Source organism: Rousettus aegyptiacus, unplaced genomic scaffold, assembly GCF_014176215.1.
Source record: "Rousettus aegyptiacus isolate mRouAeg1 unplaced genomic scaffold, mRouAeg1.p scaffold_m13_p_10, whole genome shotgun sequence".
NCBI lineage: Eukaryota > Metazoa > Chordata > Mammalia > Chiroptera > Pteropodidae > Rousettus > Rousettus aegyptiacus.
The window spans coordinates 80,468,227-80,494,875 of record NW_023416285.1 but is presented as its reverse complement, the minus strand read 5'-3'; the positions used below and the strand labels follow the sequence as shown (position 1 = coordinate 80,494,875).

The following is a 26,649-nucleotide window of genomic DNA, read 5'->3' as shown; positions in this document are numbered from 1 at the left end:
ATTCCCAAGTCAGTATTGCTTCTGACCTTGCTTTCTGTTTCCTTTTTCACAAAACTAGTTGAAAGAGTAGGTGGTGTGCTCAATCTATTGGAAGCATTCTCTTATAGTACCGTGGAAGAGTGTAAATAAAGCATTTCTAAAAGCTCATGAGTCTTTATTACACTCTTAATTCAATTTCTTCTTTAATAAACGAACGTCTTTTGCCTATCTTGACCCTCTTGGGGTACCATTCTTTTCGCCCTCAGCGCGCATGCGCGGAAGCCGCGTGCCCTTTCGTCTTAAGTGTTTCTGCTACTCTGACAATGGCGGCTCGCGGTGTGGGGTTGCTGTCCTGTTTACCCCTATGTGCTCAAAGAAGTCGCGTCCTGCATCCTATCCACAGGTTTCTTAGTTGCCCAGGAACTGTGGCTGCAGATGTCAGGAGAGAAGAGCAGTCCTTCGGGAGCGCGGAGACAGGTGATGGTGCCGTGTCCTGGGTTTGCCGTATAGCCCCGATCCACCGCAGGCGAGGGAAGGGGGAAGAGGCTGAGATCGGGGGCACACGTCTGGCGAGTGGAAACGGCCGTGGATCCGTTGGCTATGGGTTGAGCCTGTGTCCTGTGCTTCTCAGATCTCACTAGGGGAACGTAAGGACGCCCAGTTGCTCAAGCGTTAATGGGATGTGCGACGTTACTTTCTTCGCGCACTCCTGTCCACAGTAATGAAATTGTTTAAACCCCTCAAGTTCAGGTCAAGAACACAGTTTGCTAGTATTTTACAACTTGGCGAAATAATGTTCCCAGTAATAACAATGATGCCACACATCAGTCAGTTACTTCATTATTCACAAATGTGTCTGATTTTGATACTTACAAGTTTCTGATGGAAGCCAGGTATAATAAAGTCTAGATGAATAACCGCGATTCCTGTCTCCCAAATGTAGGGCTCTACGTACGAAATTTATTGCTGTTGATTTTATTCTTTTAACCATCTTGAGCAAAATAAAGCTTGTAACAGCATCCACTGGAACAGGCTGTTGTCCTGCAGACGTTCTAATGCTTGTGTTTTGAGAAGCTCACTGTTATTTGAACCCTTCTTGTAACTGACCCAAAGCTGTGCATACCTAATTAAAATTCTTAAAACAGTCTAGCAAGAAATGTGTCACTGTCTCCATTCACAGATGTCAAAAGAGGCTCAAAGAGCTAAATGACTTGTGCAAGGTCCCATAACTGAAATTAGAAGAGTGGATCTGTTAAAATGTGTTGATTTCTACCATTTCTTGGAGCTATAATTTTAAGATGTGAAATTATTTCTGGAAACAGTTCTAAAGTAGGCTAAACATGTTTTCCCCTAAAATAAGCAATAGGATTGCTCTCTTCATCAGTCTGTGTAAAAGACAATTGACAGAAGTGTTACTTAATATGACATTTCATTGAAATACTGATTGCATTATATTTAGTAGAAACTACTTCTGTTGAAAATAGTTAATTAACTGAAATTTGAATAAGGATTCTGCCAAAGAAGCTATTGTAACTTAACATCTGTATAGTTGTTTAAATTTGAGAGTATTTTTTTATGCTCTGAGAAATAAAACTCTGTAAATTTCATTTGGAAGGAATTACTGTTTTTCCATTTTATATATTAGGAAACAGGCTAGTCCAAATGGCTAAGTTCAGACTTACCCAGTTAGTCAATAGCTAAAATAAGAATAAAACCTTCTGATTCCAAGGCTATACTTTTCACTTATTACAGCTTTGTTGTTTTTCTTGGGAACTGTGCTTCAATTTGTATCCTTAGGGTAATATAATGGCTAAGTATTCAGGGACTCTTGTGGGGTATAACAAATCACAAAATCTTCGTTTGCATTGCTTTTCCATTTTTAAAAAGACAGGGTAGCCACATCTTATACTACTCACTTAGAAGCATATAATTTTATAATTTTAAGAAACTTGAGAAATACTCAATTCAGTTTTTCACTCTGTGTGAGAACTCATTGCTAAAACATTCCCAATAACATTTTCTAGTAACAAGGAACACACTTTCATAAATCAGCCTGATTTATGAAACTGATCTCACAGTTGGTCAGTTCTACTTCTTGATCTGGAAGCAAATTCATCTTCAGTCTGAGAATGCCCTGTTTTTCTTTGTCAACAATGTCATTCCACCCACCAGTGCCACGATGGGTCAGCTCTACCAGGAACACCATGAAGACTTCTTTCTATACATTGCGTATAGTGATGAAAGTGTCTATGATCTGTGAAGCTGCTGCCCCTTCAGTGGGAGGTCCCATTCTCCAAAGAAAGAGGCGGTCTCCCTTCCTTACCCTCTTCCGTCTTCAGGCTCAAACACCACCACCCTTGAGGACCTGTAGTTCCTAATGTTTGAGGCTCTTTTCCGAACCTTTGTAGCAGGAGTGTTGGTGGGGAAGATGGCCTCTAGTACCTCTCCTTTTTCCTTTCTTTACCTTTCTCTACTACCTTTCCCATTCCACTTTAGACTTCTTGATTGTCAATCTCTGTCTCATCCAGTGATTGATTTGGTTTCTGTTCCCTTTCTCACTGACCAAAGGGCTCAGAACCCCAACAATCATTTCCTTTCACTACCTTTTTTTTGAGGGTAGATGGAAGGGACTGAAATTGGGGAGGGGGAAAGGTTGGAAGTACATCGATAAAGAAGAAACCACCAAGCTGGGAAAATAAATAAATAAAAACTCTGATAATGGTAGAAAGATGATTATGATGAGCTAAAATCTGCTGATTTCTCATTTCTCTGTTAATCTTAGTTTTGATGTAGCTTTCATGGGAATATTGGAAAGAACCCTGATTTAAGAATAAGAGTACGTAGTGTATTATTCAGGACCCTTTTGGGTACAGGTGACAGAAACTAACTCAAATTAGCAAAAGGAGGCTTACAATCCATGTAACAATCCATGTAACCAAACTTCAGAAAGAGACATAGCTGCTTTAAGGTTGACTGGATGGATGTGGTCAGTATTGTTTTCCTCAGCTGTTACTTGATGGCCTCATTATCTCAAAATCTTCTACATGGTGTTGTTGATGGTGGGGGCATGGCCACCAGCAGCTCCATGTTCACGTGCTTGTAGCTTTCTCCAGGTGAAAATATAAAAATACATTTTACCCAAATTTGAAAAAATCTAAGAAATGGCTCTTGACTGATCACACATGTACCCTTTGGGCTATGAAGAGCTTTCCAAAATGTGTGATAATCCTAGCCTCTCTGATGGGGTGAGGATAAGTACACTGGGTGGGATAATTGTATTAATGTATTATTGACACCACAACTACATATGGTTTTCTATAAGCAGAGATGTGCTGTTACAGAACAAGGGAGGACAGGTGCTAGGCAGCTAAACAACAGCTAAATTCTGCAAGAGGCCACCTAGTTTATGAGATGTGCAGTTTTTTCCCCACTGGTAGTGACACCTGCTCTGTCTATCTCAAAGGGTTATTGGAGATTCAGAAGACAGTGTATATGTGAAGGTGCATGAAAACCTGTTAGGCGTTGCACAAGTAGAAGGGTCTCTACTTTATTCGAGGACAGTGTTCAGGTTCTCATTAGTTTTTTCCCAGGCTGTAAATGTATAGTAATTCTCTATCAGAGTTTCTAGACCTTTTAGCACTTCTCTCTGGATGCTCTGTGGTTCATTAATATCCTTCACATCCGTTATGGCTAGAGCAGAACATACTCTCCATATGTAGCCTGACTAGTAAATAGTAAAGAAGTGCTATTACCCCTTGAATTTGGCTTTTTAAAAACATTTGTTTTAATAAAGTTGAAATTTTACACACACACACACACACACACACACTTATATTTATTCTCCCTATCTTCACCTCAGAAGTTAAGACATTCCTTTGACTTCTGAGCTTTATCAGTCAGACTTTTGGGCCTCTTTTATACAACTACTTTTAGATTAAATTTTTTCCCCATTACGTGCTCATGTTTTTTATGTTTTTAATTCTAAAACAGTATTTGGTCTTATTTTTTTGTGTTATTTTGTGCTTACCAGATTATATTATCAAGACTCGCAAATTTCAGTCCATCATAACATTAGCATTTATTAGTTTTTCCTCTCAACTTTATCATTTCTAAATTTGATAAGCCTTTTGTGAGATGATAAACTACGTGAGCATTTTGACCCCTCCTTCACAACTTTGTCGTGTCTGCATCATTCTTAATGTCCAAGGCCAGAGCCATTCATGCTTTTGATTCTGCCTATCCCATTTTCTCGAGCACACTGCTCCATCTTTTATCAGACTTCTCTATCTCAGTCTCATATTCAGTCCCTGCTCTTCCTAGTAATCCATTTGTAGGAATATGCTTGCATAAAAGTGCAAAGACATTATATACAGATGACATTGCAATATTGTTTGTAAGAGAGAAAAAAGGTAAAGCACTTAAATATTTTTTCAGTAGAGGATTGGTAAACTATCAAATATACAAGAATACTTACACAGTTATTTTAGAAAGTTAAATATATATCTACTGCTGTGGAAAGATAACCTCAATGTATTAAATTTTTCAAAGCGTATTACAAAATAGAATGTAGAGTATGATTTTACTAATTTCAGTTGTGTAAAAAAATGTTTATATGGAGAGATACAAATTTAAATGCCTTAAAAGTGTCTGGATGTTATTAGAGAGATGCCTGAAATGAGAGGTTGATGTTAAAGAATTGGCATCCAGAATGGAGATGAGGACACATTTAAAAGATGTATTCTCAGCATCTAATACAGTGAGTGTAGGAAAGATATTAAATATCATGCATTTGATTAGTTGTTAGTTAGGGCCCAAAGTTTTTGGTATGCCTTTAGAGACTTGTCCCTAGGTTGATGCTAGTGAGCAGAGTTTAGGGTTCAGCCAGCTCTTATGTCATTAACCCTCTGTATTGTCTATAAGGATGTCTTGGAGTTTGCTGAAATCAAGGTATTGTGTGTGCTCTTTCATTTATCCATCAGTTTTAGAACCTTTTGAAAAAAAAATGGGAGTAAAAACTTCTTTTGATTTTCATGCATTAGTTACATTTTCTATTTAATCTCTTTGGAATTTTGTTGACAGTTTTGATACCAATGTGGTGTTTTATAATCTCTAGAATCTACTATTCCAGACTTTTAGGAGAAGCACTTTTAAACCACTCAACTAGAAGTTTAATATCTTGGGGGAAAAAATGAGTTCCTAAGACTTAGTGTTTGGCTTTAATATGCTCTTTTAGAACTCGAATGATTTTCTTTTCTCCTTATACTTGGTTCACTTGTTTATTTTTCCTTTGTGGAAAGATCAAAATTACCCTTTACTTCATTAGTAAAATTATCATGAGCTCTTTGTAAACAACAACTAGGTTTTAAATTCTTTGATTTCCTTGTGATACCAAGCACGTGATTGTCGAGAAATCATTGTGAATTATTTGAGCTTGATCAAGATCTTGGACAAAGAAAAGCTATAATAACTTACTTCACTACATTAAACTTCAAAACTCATTGTCTCATTATATTCAGATGTACAATAATTTCCTTTGGGCTTTGGAATGTTACAACTTACTCAGTTTGTATATGTGTATATGTGGAAGTGTCAAATGAGTGACTTCTCTAGTTTTGGTTTTAAAATTTTGTGGAACTCTCTCTTTTTAGCAATATGCATTGAATTTACTAAATCAAAAAGAAAGTGGACAGTTTTAATGATAGTCGCAAGGGAACGGTAAAATGAGGAGATTAGGACAAAGTTTGTTTTAGTTAGATATAAAATTCTTATATACCTTATCAAAATATGCTTTAAATTTATGCATATGTATGCGCGTGCACGCAAGCTTGAAATGATTTTGTCTCTTTCATAGGCTCTGAAGACCGGACTCTCAAGAGATTCTCTGAGGTGCAGAAAGAAAGACGAGAACAAGCACAGCGGACTGTTTTAATACATTGCCCAAATAAAATCAGTGAAAAAAAGTTTCTCAAATATTTATCCCAACATGGACCTATTAGTAATCATTTCTTCTATGAAAGCGTTGTAAGTATTTGGAAAACAGTATAATTTATTCCTTTTTATTGTCATTGCTTGCCTCTACAAATGGTAACATTAGATTCTCTTTTGCTATCTTATATCTTTCCTATAAATTTCTTTAATGAGGTTTGTTTTTTGGATATGAGACAAAAAATCTTTACAGGAGTATTACAAGAATTATAAGCTATTTGTAACTGAAGGATTCCATAATTTTACACTTTAAATAATCCCATTAGCTTAGAGATAAAGACCAAAGGGATGGGATCTTTGTTTTGCCCTTTCATATTGTTTCAACATTCTTTTCAGCTTCTCTTTACTATTATCCCTTTATAGTGTTCTTTTCCTTTTTCTTTCTTTCTTCCTTTTTTTCTTTTTTTTATGCCTACAGCACCTGGGCTTCCTAGGTGGTCTCTCATCCAAGTACCAACCAGGCTTAGCTTCCAAGATCAGACGATTTCGGACGTGTTCAGAGTAGCATGGCCATAGAGTTCTTTTTCTTAAATTGCTTATAATGATTAAAACCAATGCTTGTGTAAGAAACATATCATTTGTAAATTTTAAGAATTAATATTGTTCCATGTTATAATTGCTTTGAAATATGAACAGTCTTAAATAATCATTTTGAAATGTGCGGGTTTCTTTTTTTTATGTTTTTGGTATAGGGTCTTTATGCCGTTGTAGAATTTTGTCAGAAGGAAAGTGTAGCTTCACTGCAGACTGTAACTCATACTCCGAGCATGGGAATAGAGGCTGCAATTCCATTCAGATCACGTTTCTTCAGTTTAAAGTTGAAGAATCCCTCAAACCAGATTTCTGAACAGTCACATATACCATGTAGTAATCAGTCACCACCTCCAAACAAGAAGCTTTTTGAATTACTTCGTGATGCAGAAAGTGTAAGTTTATAGGTATACTACCCCAACTTTTAAAAATATGTATGTGTTTGACAGAATTTTTATATGTTCTTACTAAATATTCAGACTACAGAATATATCGAAATGTGAAAGTAATCCCTCCCCACTCCCTGCCCCCACACTCCATTTGCACTCCTCAGAAGTAAACACATTTTTCCAAAGTTTTGGGCTTTTAAACTAGTCAGGCTTGCTTTTGTCAACATAATGACATAATTTGTATATAGCATTGTTCTCAAATTTTAAAACACCTTATTTCTGGCTTTATCTCTTTTTTTCCTACTCTAATGTTTATATTTTGTGTTTTTCTTACTTAGACTTGTCAAAGGTTTAGCTAGTTTAGTAGTCCTTTCAAAGAATCAATTCATGATTTTATTTATCAAAATACTATTTTTTGGTTTGATTTTCTAAGTTTTAAATTTTACTTCTCACCTTTTATTTTCCTTTTTCTTGGGTTGAACGCTTAGTTCAGTTATTTTCAATATTATTTTCAAACCTGGGCATTTAAGGCTATGATTTATATTTTAAATATTGAACTCAAGTGTACATCTTCAAAACATGATCATTTTAGCATCAGTCTTCTAAATATAATATTTGGATTGTTATTCTAAGGAACTGAAATCTTGGGCCTTCATTACTTAAAGCATTGCTTATTTCTAGTGTTTCTTTCCTTCAACATTAGTCTTTAATGTCCCCCAACTTCTTTAAAAATGATTATTTTGCCCTCCTTTTCTTGAGTATTTTACTATATTCATTTTCCTAAAACAATACTTGATACTCATTGCCTAAGAAAATTAGTAGTTTTACTTCTGGCCAACTTTTATTTTGCTATTGTCATCATCCCTCAGTGCTTTTTAAAAGGTATTTTTTAAAAAGCTACTTTTAAGGCAGAAAAAAAAAAAAAGATTGCAAATTTTTTAGGTAGGTCTCCAAAACCATTAAATCTCTGGAAGTAAAATGACAGTTATTTTATATGACCTGTACATTTTCTATTTTTTGTTGTTTTTGCTTTGGCCAGCTAGATAGATGATCAGCTGAACATTCTGTTGAAGGAATTCCAGCTAACAGAGGAGAACACCAAGCTCCGATATCTCACTTGTTCTCTTATTGAAGATGTGGCAGCTGCCTATTTTCCAGACTGTGCAGTCAGACCCTTTGGTTCTTCGGTGAACGGTTTTGGGAAATTAGGGTGTGATTTGGACATGTTTTTGGATCTGGATGAAATTGGAAAATCTGATGCTCACAAGGTAATTATATTTCTTTAAATCACTAAAATTAAGATATTAGAAAAGTAAAGAAAATCTTTGAATAAAATTATAACTTGATTTCTAACCTTAGTAAACATCGTGGTTAAAGAATATGGTCTATTTGATATTGATTCTTTGGAATTGTAAAGCCTTTCTTTATATTTTTCTAATATGTGATCATTTTTTTTGGTGAGTAGTCTATATATTCTACATATGAAATAAAAGAGGTGTTCTTTATAGGAGTTCAGAAATTTTTTGGTTAGGCCAATTTTTGGTTATTGCGCTCTTCAAATTATATCTTAACTAATTTTTTATCTATGTCATTTAGTTATTAAAATACTTTTAAATCTCCTGAGCTTTACTTTCTCTGAATTCTTTTGATTTTTGTTTTATTTAAAGGCTAATGTTAAGTACATATAGGTATATGATTATCATATCTCCTTATTGGGTTCATTTATCATTATATTACATCCTTTATAAATGCTTTTTTCTTAAATTCCTTTCACTTGTTTACATGGCCACTCGCTATTTGCCTTACATATCTTCTTCCATATCTTTATTTGTAGCCTTTATGTATATTCTTATATTTTGGATGTATACCTTATAAATAGCAGATTACTACATTTTATGCTTCTATTTGAATCTGTGAGTCTTTGAGTTCAATGTGTTTATTTATTATTACTGATAGTTTTTGGATTCACTTCTAATTTTCATTTCCTATGCTTTTTAATTACTTTATTTTTCTTTTTTTTCCTCCTCCTCTTGAATTAGTGCTTCTTTTATTCCTGCCCCCCTTTTCCTCTTACGATTTAGAATTTATATATTCCATTTGTGTTTTATTAACCTGTAAGAAAGTAAGATTAGACAGTATCTCTGCCATCCTCCCAAACAATCTAAGGGATGCTTTAATTTAATTACAACTTTGAAGAAGCTGTATTTTTATAAAATATTAGTTTTTTTTGACTCTGTCTTTTCTTGTGTATTTCAGAGTAGTAATTATCTCTCTCTGTGGATGTCCAGTTAACACTTCAAACTTAACATTTTGAAAACAAAACTTATTTTTATCTCCTTACAAATATTCTTTATACATTTTTATATTAGTGGTATTTTAGCCTTTCTGACATTTGCTATCTCCTTTAATTCTGTTTCTAATTTACATTTTGTGTCTACCCCTTCATTTATATTCTCAAAGCTGTATCACAGAGTCCCTTATAAACCCTCACTAAGGTTTTTATACCTCTGTCTGCCTCTGATTTCTTGTGTCATACTTTGCTAATCCAGCCTTTGGTCTTGCTAGAGTTATCTTAAAACACAGGTCGGATCTTTGCACAAACTTAGAATGGTTTATCTCTTTTGCGTATATTGAAATGACCTGACAATTCATTTTAGTAATTACTTGTCATTACATGTTTGCACACACCTAGTTTCCAATTATGTCATTTAATTATCATTTCCGGACTTGTAGAATGTGACTAATAACCAAACACTCGTCTGTCCCTCCAGTGAGGAATGCTTATTTCCTCTATTTCCTGACAGTCATTTCTTGCAGCTTGCAAGGCCCATTTTTGACTCTACCTTCTTCTTTTTTTTTTTTTAAATTTTATTTTTCAATTACAGTTGGCATACAATATTCTATTAGTTTCAGTGTACAGCATGATGATTAGATGTTTATATAACTTATAAAGTGAACACTCTGATCAATCTAGTACCCATCTGACATCATACATACTTATTACAAAATCACTGACTGTACTCCCTGTGCTGTGCTTTACATCCCCAGGACTATTTTGTAACTACCAATTTGTACTTCTTAATCCCTTCCCCTTTTTCACCCACCCTCTTGTCTGACAACCATCAAAATGTTCTCTGTATCTATGAGTTTGTTTCTTGTTCGTTTTGTTCTTTAGATTCCACATGTAAGTGAAATCACATGATATTTGTCTTTCTCTGCCTTATTCCACTAGCACAATACCCTCTAGGACTATCCAAGTTGTTGAAGATGGCAAGATTTCATTTATTTATTTTTTAATGGCTACGTAATACATCATCGTATATACGTACCACCTCTTCTTTATCCATTCATCCATTGATAGACACCCGTGGTGCCTCCATGTCTTGGCTATTGTAAATAATACTTCAGCGAACACATGGATGCACATGTCCCTTCGAAGCAGTGTTTTGGGTTTGTTTGAATAAATGCCCAGAAGTGGGATAAGTGGGTCTTTATTTGTCACTTTTTATAGCCTTTGTTTTAAAGTCTATTTTGTCCAGTATAAGTACTACGACTATAACATTTTTTTTTTTTACCATTTTCATAAAATACCCTTTTCCATCCCTTTCAGCCTGTGTGTCTTTCAATCTTAAGTGAGTCTCTTATAGGTAGCATATATGAGGATCTTATTTTCTTATCCATTCAACTACCCTATCGTTTGATAAGAGCATTTAGTCTATTTACATGTAAAGTAATTATTGTTAGATATGCAGTTATTACCATTTTATTATTCATCTTTTTCATCCTTTTTATTCTTAAAGAAGTCCCTCTGACATTTCTTATAATACTGGTGTGGTATTGAGGAACTCCTTTAGTTTTTTCTTCTCTGGGAAGCTCTTTATCTGTCCTTTGAATTTAAATGATAGCTTTGCTGGGTAGAGTGATCTCGTTTGTAGGTCCTTGCTTGGCATTTACTTTGTATGTTTCATGCCAGTCCCTTTTTGGCCTGCAAAGTTTCTACTGAGAAATCAGTTTTATGGGAGCTTCTTTTTAGGTAACTAACTGCTTTTATGATTATTTCTTCGTCTTTAATCTTTGACATTTTAATTATGATGTGTCTTGGTGTGGGCCTCTTTAGGTAAATCTTGTTTGGGATTCTCTGTGCTTCCTGGGCTTATATGTCTGTTTCCTTCAGGTAGGGAAGTTTGCTGTCATATTTCTTCAAATAGGTTTTCAGTCCCTTTCTGTCTCTCTTCTCCTTTTGGTACCCCCATGACATGAATGCTGGTGCCCTTGATGTTGCCCCAGGGGCCCCTTAAACAATCCTCATATTTTTGTATTTTTTCTTATTGCTATTCTGATTGGGTGTTTTCTGCTACCTTATCTTCTAAATCACTGATTCGATCCTCTGCTTCATCTACTCTGTGATTGATTCCCTCTAATGTAGTCTTTATTTTAGTTGTTATATTCTTTATTTCTGACTAGTTATTTTTTTATGTTTTCTAAGTTTCCGTTTTTATGTTTTCTGTCTCCTTGTTAAAGTTCTCACTGAGTTCAGCTACTCTTCCCCTGAGTTCATTGAGGATCCTTATAACCAGTGTTTTGAACTCTGCATCTGGATATATTGCTTGTCTCCATTTTGTTTTGTTCTTTTTCTGGAGCTTTGTCCTGTCCTTTCATTTGAGACATGTTTATTTGTCTTCCTGTTTTAGCCACCTCCCTGTGTTTGTTTTTATGTATTAGATAGGGCTCTTATGTCTCAAGGTCTCAGTAGAGTGGCCTTATGTAGTAGGTGTCCTGTGGGTCCCACTGGCATGGTCTTTTCTAGTCACCTGAACTGTGTGCTCCAGGTGTGACCATTGTATGAGTTGTGCATGCCCTCCTGTTTGTAGTTGAGTCTTGGTTGCTATTTGCACTTCAGTGGGAGGGACTGACCCTCAGGCTGTAAGATTGTGAGGACTGGCCAGTGAGGGGCTGATTCTTCCAAGTAGGATTCGCTTTAGCAGGGCTCTGGTTCCTGCCCACTCTGCCCTGTGGGTGTATCATTTTTAGATGCAGCCCTAAATGGTTCTCCAGGTCAGTGCAAAGCCGGCCGCTAGGTAGGTCAGCCCTGATATTTCCTGGGAGGGGTCCCTCTGCAGACCAAGTTTAGCCTTAGCCTGTGCCCTTCCCCAGGGCCACCTAGCAAGCATCACCAAGCAACCCGCAGATGGCTGCTACTGAGATTAAAGGTGCTTTAAGAGGCCAAACTGCGAACTAAGGTTGCTACCACTAGTGCTGGGCTTGGGGCTGCCTAACAAGAGGTACGGGGCATGTGGGGGCTAGATGATGCTTGTCTGGGTTTTGCAGCCTTTGAGTTTTGGAGAAAGTCCACGATGTGAGCCAAGACAGGCTATTTGTATGGAAAAGCCATTGGAAGTGGCTTTGGGTGGGCCTGCAAGTTGGGTGAGGCTCGGTCTTGGGAATCACCAGGGTGGGTTGACCAGTGTAAGCCTTGTTGGTGGAGACTCAGATATGATGGCCGCCTGCATCTGCATGCCAGGTTGGGGTGGGGATCAACAAAGAATAATAGTTTCTGCTAGTGCTTATGTCTGGGAGAAAGCTGCCACTCCAGCCCTTACCTTGAAGCCAGAAAACTCATTTCCTCCCTTTTTATCTCCTGTATCTTTTGTGCTGCTGCTTCAGTGCTGGAGCTCAGAGCCAGTGAGTCCATCAGTGAGTAAGTCTTTGTGGGCCTCTTAAGAGGGATATCTGTGACTCCAGCCACTCTCTGTCTCAGCCATAATCTACGCTGATTTTCACAGCCAGAAGTTGTGGGGACTTCTCTTCCTGGCACTTAAACCCTGGGCTGGGGAGTCCAGTGTGGGTGGGGCTGGGGCCCCTTGCTACTCCAGAGGAACGTCCTCAGCTGAGATATCTCTCCCTATTCTTAACCTCCACATATGGGTGTGGGACCAGCCCATTCCATGTCTTCAAGGCTTTTCCTACCAGTCTCGAGTTGCCCTCTTCTGTGTGTCCCCAGTTGTAGGACTTCTGTTCAGCTAGAATTCAGGGAACTCCCAAAGGTAGCTGTTCTGTAGTTTAGTTGTAATTTTGATGTGGTTATGAGGAGGCAAGCACACTGTTTTCCTACTCTGCCATCTTGATTGGAAGCCCCTGACTCTACCTTACTGAAACCATCCTTGATTTTTTTCTCCAGTGCAGTAAAAATTTTTTTTTTAATGTCCGGCTCATATTTCTATCTGTTTGCAAACCCTATGTTATTTTAGTTAGTGGTTGATATGTGTCTCTCATTATATTATAAGCTTGGGCAGGACAGGAACCATGTCTGTTCATTTTCTTATCCTAAGTAGTGCCTGGAATACTTAATATACTCTGTATATACTTACTGAATTGAAACTGGCCAAGGAATGCAAAACAACCATTTCATCAAAATGAAGTGGCTTAGTCTTATACTGACATGTACTTGAAATTATATAAAAATTTCTCACCAAGACCCTTAAACTGTATTAGGCTATGTTCAATAAATTAACCCCAACCTTTTTGGCACCAGGGACCGGTGCTCCTATGAGAATCTAATGTCTGATGTTCTGAGATGGAGCAGAGGTGGTGATGCTAGCGCTGGGAGTGGTATCTGAGGAAGCTTTGCTTGCTGGCTTGCCACTCACCTCCTTTTGTATGGCCTGGTTTCTAACAGGCCACAGACCGATACCAGTCCGTGCTGATAGTTGGGAACCCCTGTAATAAATGTCTTCATTGGGTAATTAAGGAGCATAGTAATGTGTTGTAATGGCTGAAAGCCTAGGTTCTAGAAGCCTAACTGCCGAATAGTAATTCTACCTACTAGCTATGTGATCTTGGGTAAGTTATTTACCTTCTCTGTGCCTCAAATGTCTTAGCTGTAAAATTGGGATAGTGCTATGGCACCTGTCTCATAGAGTGCTTGTCAGGATTGATTGCACTAATATGTGTGAACAACTTAGGACAGTGCTTAGCACTTAATAAGTGTTCAAATGTTGACCACCATCAGCAGCAATATTATTAATTTTATTATGCAAATAGGAACCACAAAATTTTTTTGTTAATAACAGAGAGGAGTTGGAAGCTTTTAGTTGGGTCTTAGATTTCTGAAATACAGAGGTAGTATTTAGAAAAACATATTTTAAAAGATAGTGTTCTAGTCTCAAACAATGATATAATTTGACATTATTTTGTATGTAGGTTTAATTAGGCAGTGTTGTTATATACTTTGAAATCTTTGCTTAGTATTATAATAGCTTTGGTAATAAAACATTAAAAATGAAATATAATGAAAAAGGGAAGCATCAGATTCATAAAGCAGCTTCTTTGGCTACTTATTGTAATTGTGTTTGACTCTTGTTTGTCCTATAGCACTCTGTAGAATATCTTGTGCAGGACAGGTACTAAACAGATGCTTTGCTAATTGAATAGATGTATTTGAATAGATGCAAGTTGTTTACCAACTGAAATTATAAATTTTCATATTTTTTTTAATCTGTGAAAGATGCTTACATGTGAAGTGCATCACTTGTCACAAAGATCATTTAAGTACAAAATCCTGAGCTAAACTCTGCCTTTGCTCTCTCCTTCAGTTTTAATATAAGTAACAGAGGTAAACATTGGCGGCTAAACCCTATTTTCTGTCATATAAATCAGGGGTCTCCCACCCCCGGGCTGCGGACTAGTACCGGTCGTGCCCTGTTAGGAACCAGGCCACACAGCAGAAGGTGAGTGGCAGGTGAGCAAGCAAAGCTTCATCTGTGTTTGCAGCCGCTCCCCAGCACGAGCGTTACTGCCTCAGCTGCACCTCAGAGCATCAGGCATTAGATTCTCATAGGAGCACTGGTCCCTGGTGCCAAACAGGTTGGGGACCACTGCTCTAGGTTATTGCAGTGGTCAGGGTGTTTAAACATCTGTTGTGTCTTTATTAGGTACTGGCATAATATTAGAGTGCTTAGGAAGAACATTTAAAATATTTTAAATTTCATCTGAAACTAAGTTGTGGTTTCAGGAATAGCAAAATTAATAAATATTTATTGACTTAGCTATCTATGAAGAATTTTTCTAATTTTTATTTATGTGATAGAGGAGAGTAATTTTTGAGGTCTTGCTTTTGCTCATAATAGATTATTATCTATACTTCCATAACTGTAGTGTTTTATTTCTGTTCAGAATCTATTTATCTCATTAACTCATGTGATTCTCCATCTCTTGCTCCTTAGGTCAGTCAGATTAGATAGACTAGGTCATGCTGTGGCAATAAACACTGCCAAGTTTCAGTGGCTTAACCCATCTCTGGTTATCTCTTGCTTGGGCTGTGTGGCCAAAGCAGGTCAGCAGGGCCACTCTAGATATTGTATCTCTTAAGCACCTAGGCAGGCTGACCAAGGTTTCATTACCTGTGTTTACACCGTCACTGAGCAATGGCAAGGCCAAGTAGAGATGAGCCCTGGCTCTTTAAAAGCTTCTAGCTGGAAGTGAGGCAAGAAGCCTTTGCTCATATTTCATTGGCAAAAACAAGTCGTGTGACTGTGCTTAACCTTTCGGGGGTAGGAATGTGTGGTATCCTAAAAGTTAGAAAGATGATGTAGAGTATTTGGTGAATAGCTTTGATAACTGTCACATTCCCACTCATAGTTCAGTTTCTTCAATTTTCTGGCTCTTAATTCCATTAGTCAGATCTGTTTTTCTCTGGTGATTTTTATTTCTGTTAATTTCAGTGATTTTATTCTCTTGTTTTTAGTTAACTTTTTAAAAATCTCATTATGTCCTTTTTTTCTGAGTGCTTTTACCCCTTCCTGTGCATCGAAATTCAGCATTAGTCCTCTGCCCTTTTCTGATACTACTCTCCTTTTTGACAGCACTTTATTTGTTAGACAATTAGGGTGGTATCTTTTTTCTCACCTTTATTGCCAATGATATTAGGTAATATTTTTTGGTCGCATATAACAAATTAACCAAAACTAGCTTAAATAAAGGAAAAAAGGAAGTAGAGGAAGCATCATAGAACCCAGGGTTAGGAGTCTTAGGAAGTGACTGGAAATGGGAAGTATAAACTATCAAGAACCTATGACATGTTCTCTCTCTCCCCACAAATTTGCTTTATCTATCTTTCTTTCCTTCACTCTCCTCTTTTACTCCCCCAGTTGACATTTATAGTTTCAACCTTGTGGTATAGAATACATCTGAGCTACACATCTCAGCCACATGGTCGTCTCTGAACCTCAGTTCTAATTCCTGGTAGAGATCCCTGGATGAATGAATGGTCCACCCTTGCAGTGCTTAGATCAGCTGTCCATGCCTGGTCCACTCAGTTGGGAGTAACAGGGTAGATTTCCGTGATAAACATTGTTGGGGCCTGCATCCTTTCAGTAGGAATGAGTTCTAGAAAAGGGGGCGGTTGAGGGTAGGGAATCTTATTAAGCTGCATAGAACTAACTCCTAAAAGGTGCCTCCCACACAAATAATTCTGAGGTGAGTGACCTCTTTGTAAATTAGCTCATTTATGTGAGTATTCCTTTGGGATAATTTCCTAGAGTTTTAATAGCTAGTCAAATATTATACATTTAAACTTTCAATAGCTATCGAAGTTGTCCAAAAAGTATGTCCCAGTTTACACCCCCATTGGTGATATACATGTTTCCCTACACCCACCACTGCTGGTCCTGTCATCTTTTTTGTTTGACAAATGAAAAATCTCAAGTACATCTTTACTTTGTTTCTTAGCTATTTTTATTTCTTATTCAAGTCTTTTTTGCTCATTTTTAAAATTGGTGGGTTTTCCTCCCTTACATTTGTGTAAAACCCTTCATAAATTTTGGAAATTAGCCCTGTATGTGACATACTTTATCTTTTATCTAGCAGTGAATCTATACTTTGTGTTAAAATGGTTTTAATTTTTATGCAATCATATTTCTTTTGTGTGTTCTGGAATTTTGTGTCATGCTTAGGGAATCTTTCACTATGCTAAGATTGTATAAATATTCACCTATTGAATTCTATACTTCAGTGATAAAACCTTTTTCAGTTAAGTCTTTGATTCATGGTGAATTTACTTTGGTTTTTGGATCAAAGAGGTATCTAGTTGTTTTTTTTTTTTAATGGTCAGTTGACTCATTAGTTGAATAGTAATTTTCCCCCAGCAATTTGTAGCACTTATTAAATATTAAGTTACTCTGTATAGTTAAGTCTTTCTTCTGTGGATTTGATGTTCTTGTGCACGTGTTCTCTGTTCTAACTACTGTGGATTTACAGCATCTATTAAAATGTAGTTAGCCAACTTGGAAATGGCAAATGTATGCTCACTGGATTTATAGTCACTGGTTGTACGTATATTACTCTATGTAATATATCATGGTATATAAGTTAACTGTGAAAGGTCAATGATTTTTCAGGTTAGCACTTTATACTCTGGAGAAACAAAAGACAAGTGGAAGATTTTTTTAAATTTGATTCTGAATGCAAGAGGAATTCGTGTTTGTGTGTATGTGTATGTTTAATTTTTTCAGGTTTTTTTTTTTTTTTTTTGATGGGGAGGCAGAGATGATTTAAAGTTTTCTTTTGGGAAAGTTTTTGTAAGAAATTTCTTTTTTTATAAAAGTTCCTACTTAACAAACGTTTTTATTATTCAGACCTCAGGAAATTTTCTGATGGAATTTCAAGTGAAAAACGTTGCTTCAGAAAGAATTGCAACTCAGAAGATACTGTCTGTGATAGGAGAATGCCTTGACCACTTTGGCCCTGGTTGTGTGGGTGTACAAAAAATATTAAATGCTCGGTGTCCATTGGTGAGGTTCTCACACCAGGCATCTGGATTTCAGTGTGATTTGACTACTAACAATAGGTATGATCTCTTAAGTTTGTCATCTTAAATGTGAATGTTGTAAAGTATTAGCGTTGTTTTTCTTGTATAGAACAGTCAGTTGCTTTTGACTCTTACACTTGTTTTAATAATAAATTTTTAAAGATTTGAACACTTAGATCGGAAAGTAGGAAATACTTTCCCTTGTATGTATTAGTTTTGTGGCATTTCTAAATAAAATGTTAGGATATTGTGTTTAAATGTTGTCCTACCTAACATCATCTGGAAGAACTGTATTTCATTCTTCTTATATAGCCTAATGACAACATAAAAGTACTGATAGTTGTTTAATATACTTATTTCTCTGTAATTGTTAAATATTCTTAGAAAATAAAATAGCACCTGAGTTTGATCTCTGAATTATCTCTAGATGTAGTCCACCTTTGTGTCCTAAACAAATGTTTGCATAAGTCAGAAAGTTACCCGAGCACCTTAAGACTGCTGAGTTTTTCTTTAGCATATTTTCATTTTCATTTTATTATCCTAACAATCTATTTGCTTAAAAAAAAATGAGGCAAGAATGACAAGTTCTTTCATACTCTAATTACTTTTTTTGTTTTTGGTTCTCAATAAGGGAAATGTCTTAATTGAGTTTATTTTTTAACTTTAGTATTTTCATTGCATGCATCTGATCTCACTACATAAATAATTTTAACTAAAAATGGATTGAGAAAAGCTGCTCTAGAGCAGTTTGATTAAACTCAGGTGTTCACTAATAAGACATTGCTTAGTACTTCTGAGTTTCTCTCAGCCCATGGAGTAAAAATAAGTAAAATCATGTACTATGCTTTCTATCGTTATTATATTTCCTTTATAGTATGTAAAAGAGAACAAAATGACATTTATCTTTGTAATAGCATTATTTTCATTGTCTTCTTGGGACAAGTTTTTAAAAATTTGTTTTGATATGCTTAAGGTTTTTATCCTCTTGCATTGTTTCTTTAAATCAGATACCTCACACTATTTGATATTTATTTTTCAGCTTGATTTAGCTTCATTTACATAGGTAAAACATTTAATCACTGAATTTCTAATTTGCCATTTATTCTATTCACTTTTAAACTCATGAAGTAAATGCCCTGGTGGTACTTTTGTAGACAATTTGAAGTTGATACCCTTAAGAGATTTTGTACCTTTTGTCAAGTCTTTGAGAAATTACAAGACATATTTTGATCAGCAGGAACTAAATTTTAAAATATTTCTGATTAATAATTCTTTGCATTATAACATTATGATTAAGAAACTTATTGAAAATGGGCTCTGACATTTGATTTCTTAAAGGACATTTTATCTTTCTGGGCTTTGGTTTTTATAAGTATTAGACTTAACTAGTTTTGGCTTAATTTTAAGACATTGATACTTTCTTGATAAATAAAACGTTTTCCTCTGCTTTCAGGCTAACTTGTCTACTAAAGAACTAGATAGTGAAGGTGTGGAAAGGTGCAAAGCCTCTCATTTACAAATGCATCTGTCTTTGTTGCTAGTTATTAAAGAGCACTTATGTAGTGTTTCACTTATTTAAATCATAATTAAGAACTTTGATTTAAAAATTTTAAATTTTAGGACTACATCTTGATTGTCAACATTTAAAAGAATGTTTTGATGGTAATGAATGTATTTTATGTTCAGCCATTAACATTAAATTTTATATTGTAAATATATAATACTTTTGATTATCTGATTATGGTGTTCTGAATATATTCAGGTATAGGAAGATATTAAGATGTGTCCTAGGTATGTGTTTTGCCCTACTCTGGGATCATAATTTGGGGTGTTGACAATTCTTTTCTTTTTTTAATTCTTTTCATTTTTTTATTTTTCTCTTTTGAAGGATTGCCTTGAAAAGTTCTGAACTTCTTTACATATACGGTGCCGTGGACCCGCGAGTGAGAGCTCTGGTATTCACTGTCCGGTGTTGGGCTCGAGCACATTCATTAACGAGTAGTATTCCTGGTGCTTGGATTACAAATTTCTCCCTTACGATGATGGTCATCTTTTTTCTCCAGAGGAGATCACCCCCTATTCTTCCAACACTAGATTACCTGAAAACCCTAGCAGGTAAGACTTGGAGGCAGTCTATTTCCTCTTTCTGACATTTTGAATAAATGTCATTATTTTGTGTTATCAGAGTCACATGTGTTTGTTTTTTAGTCATATAATTTGTCTTCTGGATTTTTAAAGCCTTGTGAATCTAAAATTTAAGTGTTTTATTTTTTTAATGCCCACCATGAGAACAGACGATTCACAAAGCTGAGGTCTTTGGAATTTTTTGAGAGTTCTGTCTTATTTGTGTTGGTTGGCAAGGTTCTTTACAACTATCATGAGACAATTGGTGCCTCTTCTTTAGTTGACCAAACTTGGAATAATCTTGGGGGTGGGGAAAGCAAAACATCCCAGATACAGCTTTTGATTGGATACAGCTTCAGAGACAGATTTCTAAATTTGAACTTATTTACAGATTTCTATTAGAATGCTAAAATTATTTCATGATGTTTTAAAATCCTAATTTTTTTTTTAATGTAAAGTCTATAAGCAACCTTAAAGGAATTATTTTAAAATTTGTATACTGTTTATATTATAAATTTTGAAATTTCGATAAGACTGCTGAAGGAGGTACTAAAGTATTACAGTTTTAAATTCTAAAAGGAAGATAATTCAGGAATTATTTATCTATTATTATCTTTGCCTGTGTAGCCACAACCCAGTTTTCCAAACTCTTACTCCCCATTACTCTTCATGTATTCCATATTTCTGCCAATAACTGTGATTATTCTCATAACATTTTATCTAAGCTTCTTTGTTCATGCTATTTGTTTTTCTGCCTGGTTCTGTAAATACTCTCTTCTATGCCACTTTCCCATAATATCCAAATTATAAGTAATCATTTATTTCCTGTGAATGCGGTGAGTGTTGGTACAGCTTGAATTTGAGCTCTAAAAAAGCTCAGTGTGTGATAAGTTAATGGAAAGTAGGAAATTTTCAGGTATAGAGTGGTGATCATGTATCTATCTCACTTTTGAGGTTGAAATAAAGGACAATATCTATGTGTATGCTCATCTCATCATTTAGTGTCATTCATTCACTAAATTTTTATTGGTTACTTACTATGTGTTAGGTATAATTTTTGGTGCAGTTGGAATATGGAGGATGTTCTCAGGTAACTCATAATCTAGTTCAAAGGTAAGATATACATAAACAAAATATGGGTAGGTCCTCACCAGTAAGCAACCTGTAAATAGTACTTTCTGTTCAACCCCTGTTGTGTGCACTAATGCTTAGTGTTACTCTCATAGAGACTGTTTTGGGGAGAAATCATGGAACTCTTGGAGTTCCGAAGCTAAGAAAGAGTAGAAGCGGTAAAAAAGGATGGATTGAGGCAGATTCATGTTAAGGGCAGGGTACTACTAAAATCTTCATTGCTGTCTCCCATTCTTATAAGTATTTCCTGCCAGAGTCAAGCCCTTGGCATCCCTTGCCTAGAAAAGTTTATACTGCCTTTTCCCCTTACCTTTATTTGCTTCTTACCAGTCTGTTCTTACCTAACAGAATGATTTTCAAAAATTGATATCTAATTGTTTAATTCTGTCCCTTAAAATCCTTCATTAACTTCCTAGTATCTTTTTTTAAAAGTTCTGGTAATTATTTTAGGAAAATGAATGGGGTTTGTGGACAAATTTAAAGTGACATGAATTTTTATTCCAGATCTATTTTAAAATGAATTTAAATTTATTCATGTCTTATGACGTCAAAACAGATGAAACCATTTTGGGATTCTTTAATTTTCTACTTCAAAATGCCAAATTAGTTGTTTAAAATTTTTCATGTTTTTAAACATGGTAAGAAACTTTCAGACTGTTTTTTGCAATTTCTTCTCTGGACATAGCACAGTGTAGGTGTGAATTATTAATAAATGCAAAGACGATTTGATATAATTATTTCTTTTGGTTTTTGTATCTTTGGTTTTGAAGTTCTAGCAATGTCTTAAATTTGCTATAAAAGAATTTTGCCTATTTTTTAAAAAAGAATATATTTTGCTTGCTTGCTTTTTAATAGAAGGCAACATGAATTTCTGGAACACCTTCCAGCACTTCTAGGACTTTGTAAACAACTATTGGAAGCTAGAGTAAGTTGAAGTCCAAACTTTATAGTGTTCTATTTAGGGCTCTTTGTGATCTTCCTTTTTCTCTTCTCTTACATCCATTCCTGTGTGCCAGAGCAGGAGTTTCAGCACTCCCAGCTCCTCACTGATCCTCAGATGTGTGTCCTTTTTCACGTCTGTGTGCCTTTGCGTGAAATGGTGTTTCCCCTACCTCCTCTTTTTACACAGAGACCCTCTTTAAGATTAATCCAGGAGAGAGAGAAGACAAACCCAGCCCAACATCTCATTTGTTAGGTCTTTTCTGCTAGTCCTTCTTCCTCCCAGGAGGTAGTTTTCTATTGGCTTCCAAGTGCCTGGTACACACTTGTATTGTAACAACTGTTGGGTTGTTGTAGTTCCTCTATCCGAAGGCCTTGGCCAGGCTTTTCTAGGGTGGGCTGTCTTCGTCTCTTCTTTGCATCTTCTGTTCCCGTCACAGTATTGGGTCCTTAGTAGAAGTTTAGCAAATAGATGTCAGATGAATGGATGAACATTTTAAAGCTGAAGGCTGTTTGTACTGAACATGATGGCAACTTTCATATTTTGATTACTTTTGAATGTCTGTTTCTTTGTGTTTTCTTAAATCTCCACTATTTTGCCCTGCATGTCTCTTTAGAACATTGTTCCTACACTCAGTTTGTCTTGTATCTCCCAGCTTAGAGATCCTTTCTGTAACCATCTTCAAAGTAAAGCTAAAGTTTTCTGTCAGGGAAGAAGAGACCTGGGAGAGGCTAAGTGTTTCTTTAACCATCAAGCGTCCATTCTCTCATTCAGACCTGGTGCTTCCAATCCACGAGCTGTCAGGGGCTCTGCCTTGTGTATCTGGTTTCTTCTTGGCTTTCTTTGCTGCTGTTTTAGGATTCTGTGTTTTCAGCTCTCCTACATCATTGCTGTTTGTCCACCTGTCCTACAACTTAAACATTTTTGATTGCACTTATCTCTACTGTTCTCCATCTTTATGTTTTTATATTATTTTAGCGTCATTTCTGTGGTGTTTTAGGAGGGGGTGAAGACAGATGCTTGCGTTCATTTCACCATCTTTAGCCTGTGCTCTTAACCTCTTAGCCAGTCTATATGCTGCCTCCCAGAGAGGCCTTGTTAGTTGGAGCATATGGCATGGGGGGAGGAGCAGGTAGGTCTTTACCTTGTCAGTTTATTATATAATCCCTTTTTAATTTCTCTCTGCCAATTATAGGTAAGCATTCAAAATCAAGCATTAGTGATTGAGATAATCGATTATGTGCCTGCTATATGCTACTTATTGTGGACTATACTAGGAGAGAGAGGCAATAACAAATAGGACGGTGGCCTTTTTGGGCCCAGGCAACATTCATATAGTCAAAATGCAGTCAGATAAGTGGTAATGGAACAAAAATGATATAACACCAACTTGGACTTAGGGCATGCTTTCAGGTGATGTGGCTATTGGTTTGGTTTTTGAGGAATGGGAATTTGCTTGCAATATTGTACAGTGGAAGGTAGCTTAGAGTAGGTGAGGGATTTTATGGTGGTTGTATATTTATCAATAATTAGGGAAATGATTACCTCACAAAATACAGATACTATTAGAAAAGGGGAATGCTTAACTCTAATGTGCTGTTGAAACTTATACCAAATTCCATTTTCTCTAGAGTACTGCATTATAAAAATTACCTGAAGTTTTTTAAAATTCTTAGAGTATTTAATTTGTTTCATGGATGAATCGTTGAAAATAAATCCATAAGAAGGTGATAAGAATGGAAATGGTGATCGCAATGAAATATTATTGATCAAAGGTAGTGCCAAGATCTGAGTTACTGAAAGATAAGAACTGTGTACATTTTCATTTATAATTAGAAAACTGATTACCTCAAAAGATAAAGAATCAGTTGGTTGTTGATGGACAATTCTAGTAGGCTAAAGTAAATGTAATGTTAATTTCACTGTGGTATAATTAGTTTAAATCTTTTTAAATGGAGTTTTAAACCCTATTAACTGTAAATATATATAACACTAATAATAGGAAACATTCTATAACCAATTTAATTACAGATTTCTTTTCTGAAGTAGTGAATATCTTTGAAATATAATGTGAAATATTTTTCATTTCTGTTTATATAAGATGCGGAAGATAAATGTATAATAGAAGGCCACAACTGTACATTTATTTGCGACTTGAATAGAATTAAACCTTCAGAAAACACAGAAACACTAGGTAGGTGTTTTTTTGTTGTTGTTCCCTTTTGAATTGAAACAAAACTTTTCTCTTACTTTCCTTGTTTCCTTTTCTTGCAGAATTACTACTGAAAGAATTTTTTGAATTTTTTGGAAATTTCTCTTTCAATAAAAATTCCATAAATATTCGACAGGTAAATAATATTTTAATATTCGGTAATTAGGTATCTGGTCTCCTACTGTGCTGATATTTAATTAGTTTAGTTTTCAAAGCACTCTAAAAAATGTTGCTGCATTTCATCTCTATAGTAATAGATACTGATAAGGAAATCGATGCCTAGAGGAACGGTATAACTTGACCAAGATCAGTCACCTAGTTATATGGAAGAGCAAAATCCAGCTCTTTCAACATCTAATACTATATCCTTCAAAATGTTGAATATCCTCAGAAAAGTTGTCTGGAAAGCATAATTTTATATACAGTTCTTTTAAAACTGGATTTATGTTCCTATGGAAGAAATTGGATACTTGGTCCCAAAGATTGATTCTAGTGATTCCCTTAATTCGAGCCTCTACGATGAATTTACTTAGGCAAATGAATTTATGATTTTGGTTCATCTGAGTAGCTGGAATGATAGATATTTTTCTGAAAAAGAAAACAGAACAGAACCGTAGGCAAAAATTGTTATAAGTGGGGCATACTTGAGATAGCTGTTTGGATTTATCAACCCTTATAAGATTGGCTTTATAAAACACATGTCTAGTTTCTTTTTGTGTTGTTCCTTCAGTTCTCTTTTGTTCATTCTTCCCTAACTCTTATCCTTGCTAATGGAGATTTTGTTTTAAAAAAAAATAAAAAGTAGGAAGAGAGAGGGCAGAGACACAAAGCTCTGGAATGCAATTTGATTTGTAATTAGATTCCGGATTAGAAAAAGGTCACCAAACATATGAAATTCTTTATTCTTTTTGTACACTTACCCCAGGGCTCAGAGATGATGGGCAGGCAGGAGCCCTGCTGGGCCATGGCACAGAGAAGTTAGGAAATAACAGGTGCTTGCTCACACTGGAGAATCTCGAGCGTTTGTTTTTGTAATTTTTAAGTAATATATGTGATATCGTTTGAAAGAGGAAACGATTATATAGGCTAATGGATCACTGCAATGCATGAGTCATGGCTTTAGCTTTTCTTTTTGTTTCCATGAGATGTCTTAGCTGGCAAAGCCTTATTTAAGTTGGATCTTTAGGAATGTTGAAATAGGAAACATTTACTGTTTTAAAATGAATAATGAATAATTCTTTGTTCTTTCTCTGCCTTTCTGACTTTATACATAGGCAGCATTACTTGCTCTATTTAATTTAAGGATTCTAATTTTGTGTGCTTCTGTTCCCATTATAATAGATATGTTTTTAGCAAGTCTCAAAAATAAGTGTATCTTCATCTTATTTTCTGCTATTTTTCTTTTTCATTTTTTTCCTTCCTAGCTCTGTCCTGTTAGGTAAAAGTTACGTTATTTTAAAAATCCTTTTATTGCTTGACTTAGTCCAAAATACCTCTCATCATCGTCATCATCCATTGCTCATAAACTCAATATATTTTTCTCTAAAGAATACTCTTTACATTAGGAAAAAAATCAGAAGTACACACACATATACACAAATGCATAATATGTATGCATACCAAATCCCCTTAGGAAAGGAATTCTTTACTCTGTAAAGTTAATACTAGTATTTTATGTGTTTTTTACATTCCATTAAACCAGCCTTTTTATATCTGAGCCTTTCATATATGTATGTATTTTTTCTTCCATGTAATAATGTGTAGGGAAAGGAACAAAACAAACCTGAATCTTCTCCACTGCACATTCAGAATCCTTTTGAAACTTCACTCAACATCAGCAAAAATGTAAGTCAAAGCCAGCTGCAAAAATTTGTAGATCTGGCCAGAGAAAGTGCCTGGATTTTAGATCAGGAAGATAAAGATCACCCTTCAAGTACTCAGCTGTGGGGACTGGCAGCCCTGCTGCTACCTTCTGTAGCAAAGAGTACGTCTCATACCAAGAAGAAAAAGAAGCCTGCAAGTGAAAGAATTAAAAACTTGTTGGAATCCATTAGAAGTAGCACTACAGAAAATTCCACAAACATCCATGGGAAAAGAACAGTTAGTACTCAGGCGTGATGTACTTTGCTTTAAGAACTGATTTTATCCTATAAAATGATCTTTGGACGACCTGGAAGAACTGATGTGGGACTTTCACACATCTCAGCTCTGATCCGATGTCTGTTTTCACGTTCTTCAGTCTTCTCACTGGGCCCTTTACCTGGTCTGAAGTTCTGGGATGTCTTCAGGCTGATCAGTCTGCTATCCAGTGACATCTTATTAAAACACCAGCCACAAGGAACAGGTGAAAGAAGATTAGACTGTACTTTAAATAGATAAACTCTACAAAGTGAATGGTAAAAATCAGTTTTAGAATCACACCATTGTTGATTTCCATGTTAGTTCCTGGGTATATCAATGAATACAATAAAGCTTCAAATTTTGGTAGTACTCTTTAGTGTGTATTTTTGTATTCTTTAAGCAAAGTGCTCATATTCACATATAAATTAAGACA

The 26,649-nt window shown here is 35.6% G+C and overlaps 1 protein-coding gene across 1 annotated transcript; it reads left to right on the top strand.

Moving 5' to 3' along the window:
• The first annotated feature begins 270 nt into the window (after nt 1-270).
• Nucleotides 271-26,585, top strand: LOC107518932 (mitochondrial poly(A) polymerase). Its single transcript, XM_016161054.2, has 9 exons — nt 271-456; nt 5,831-6,000; nt 6,657-6,890; nt 7,928-8,152; nt 17,516-17,727; nt 19,577-19,803; nt 23,985-24,077; nt 24,158-24,231; nt 25,860-26,585. The coding sequence occupies exons 1-9, from the start codon at nt 303-305 to the stop codon at nt 26,211-26,213; spliced, it is 1,743 nt and encodes a 580-aa protein (XP_016016540.2). The 5' UTR covers nt 271-302; the 3' UTR covers nt 26,214-26,585.
• The last annotated feature ends 64 nt before the right edge of the window (nt 26,586-26,649 follow it).

Coding starts and splice junctions, on each gene's coding strand:
- LOC107518932 (XM_016161054.2), top strand. CDS start 303: ATGGCGGCTCGCGGTGTGGGGTTGCTGTCCTGTTTACCCCTATGTGCT. Junction 457..5,830: donor CTTCGGGAGCGCGGAGACAG/GTGATGGTGCCG, acceptor TCTCTTTCATAG/GCTCTGAAGACCGGACTCTC. Junction 24,232..25,859: donor ATTCCATAAATATTCGACAG/GTAAATAATATT, acceptor AATAATGTGTAG/GGAAAGGAACAAAACAAACC.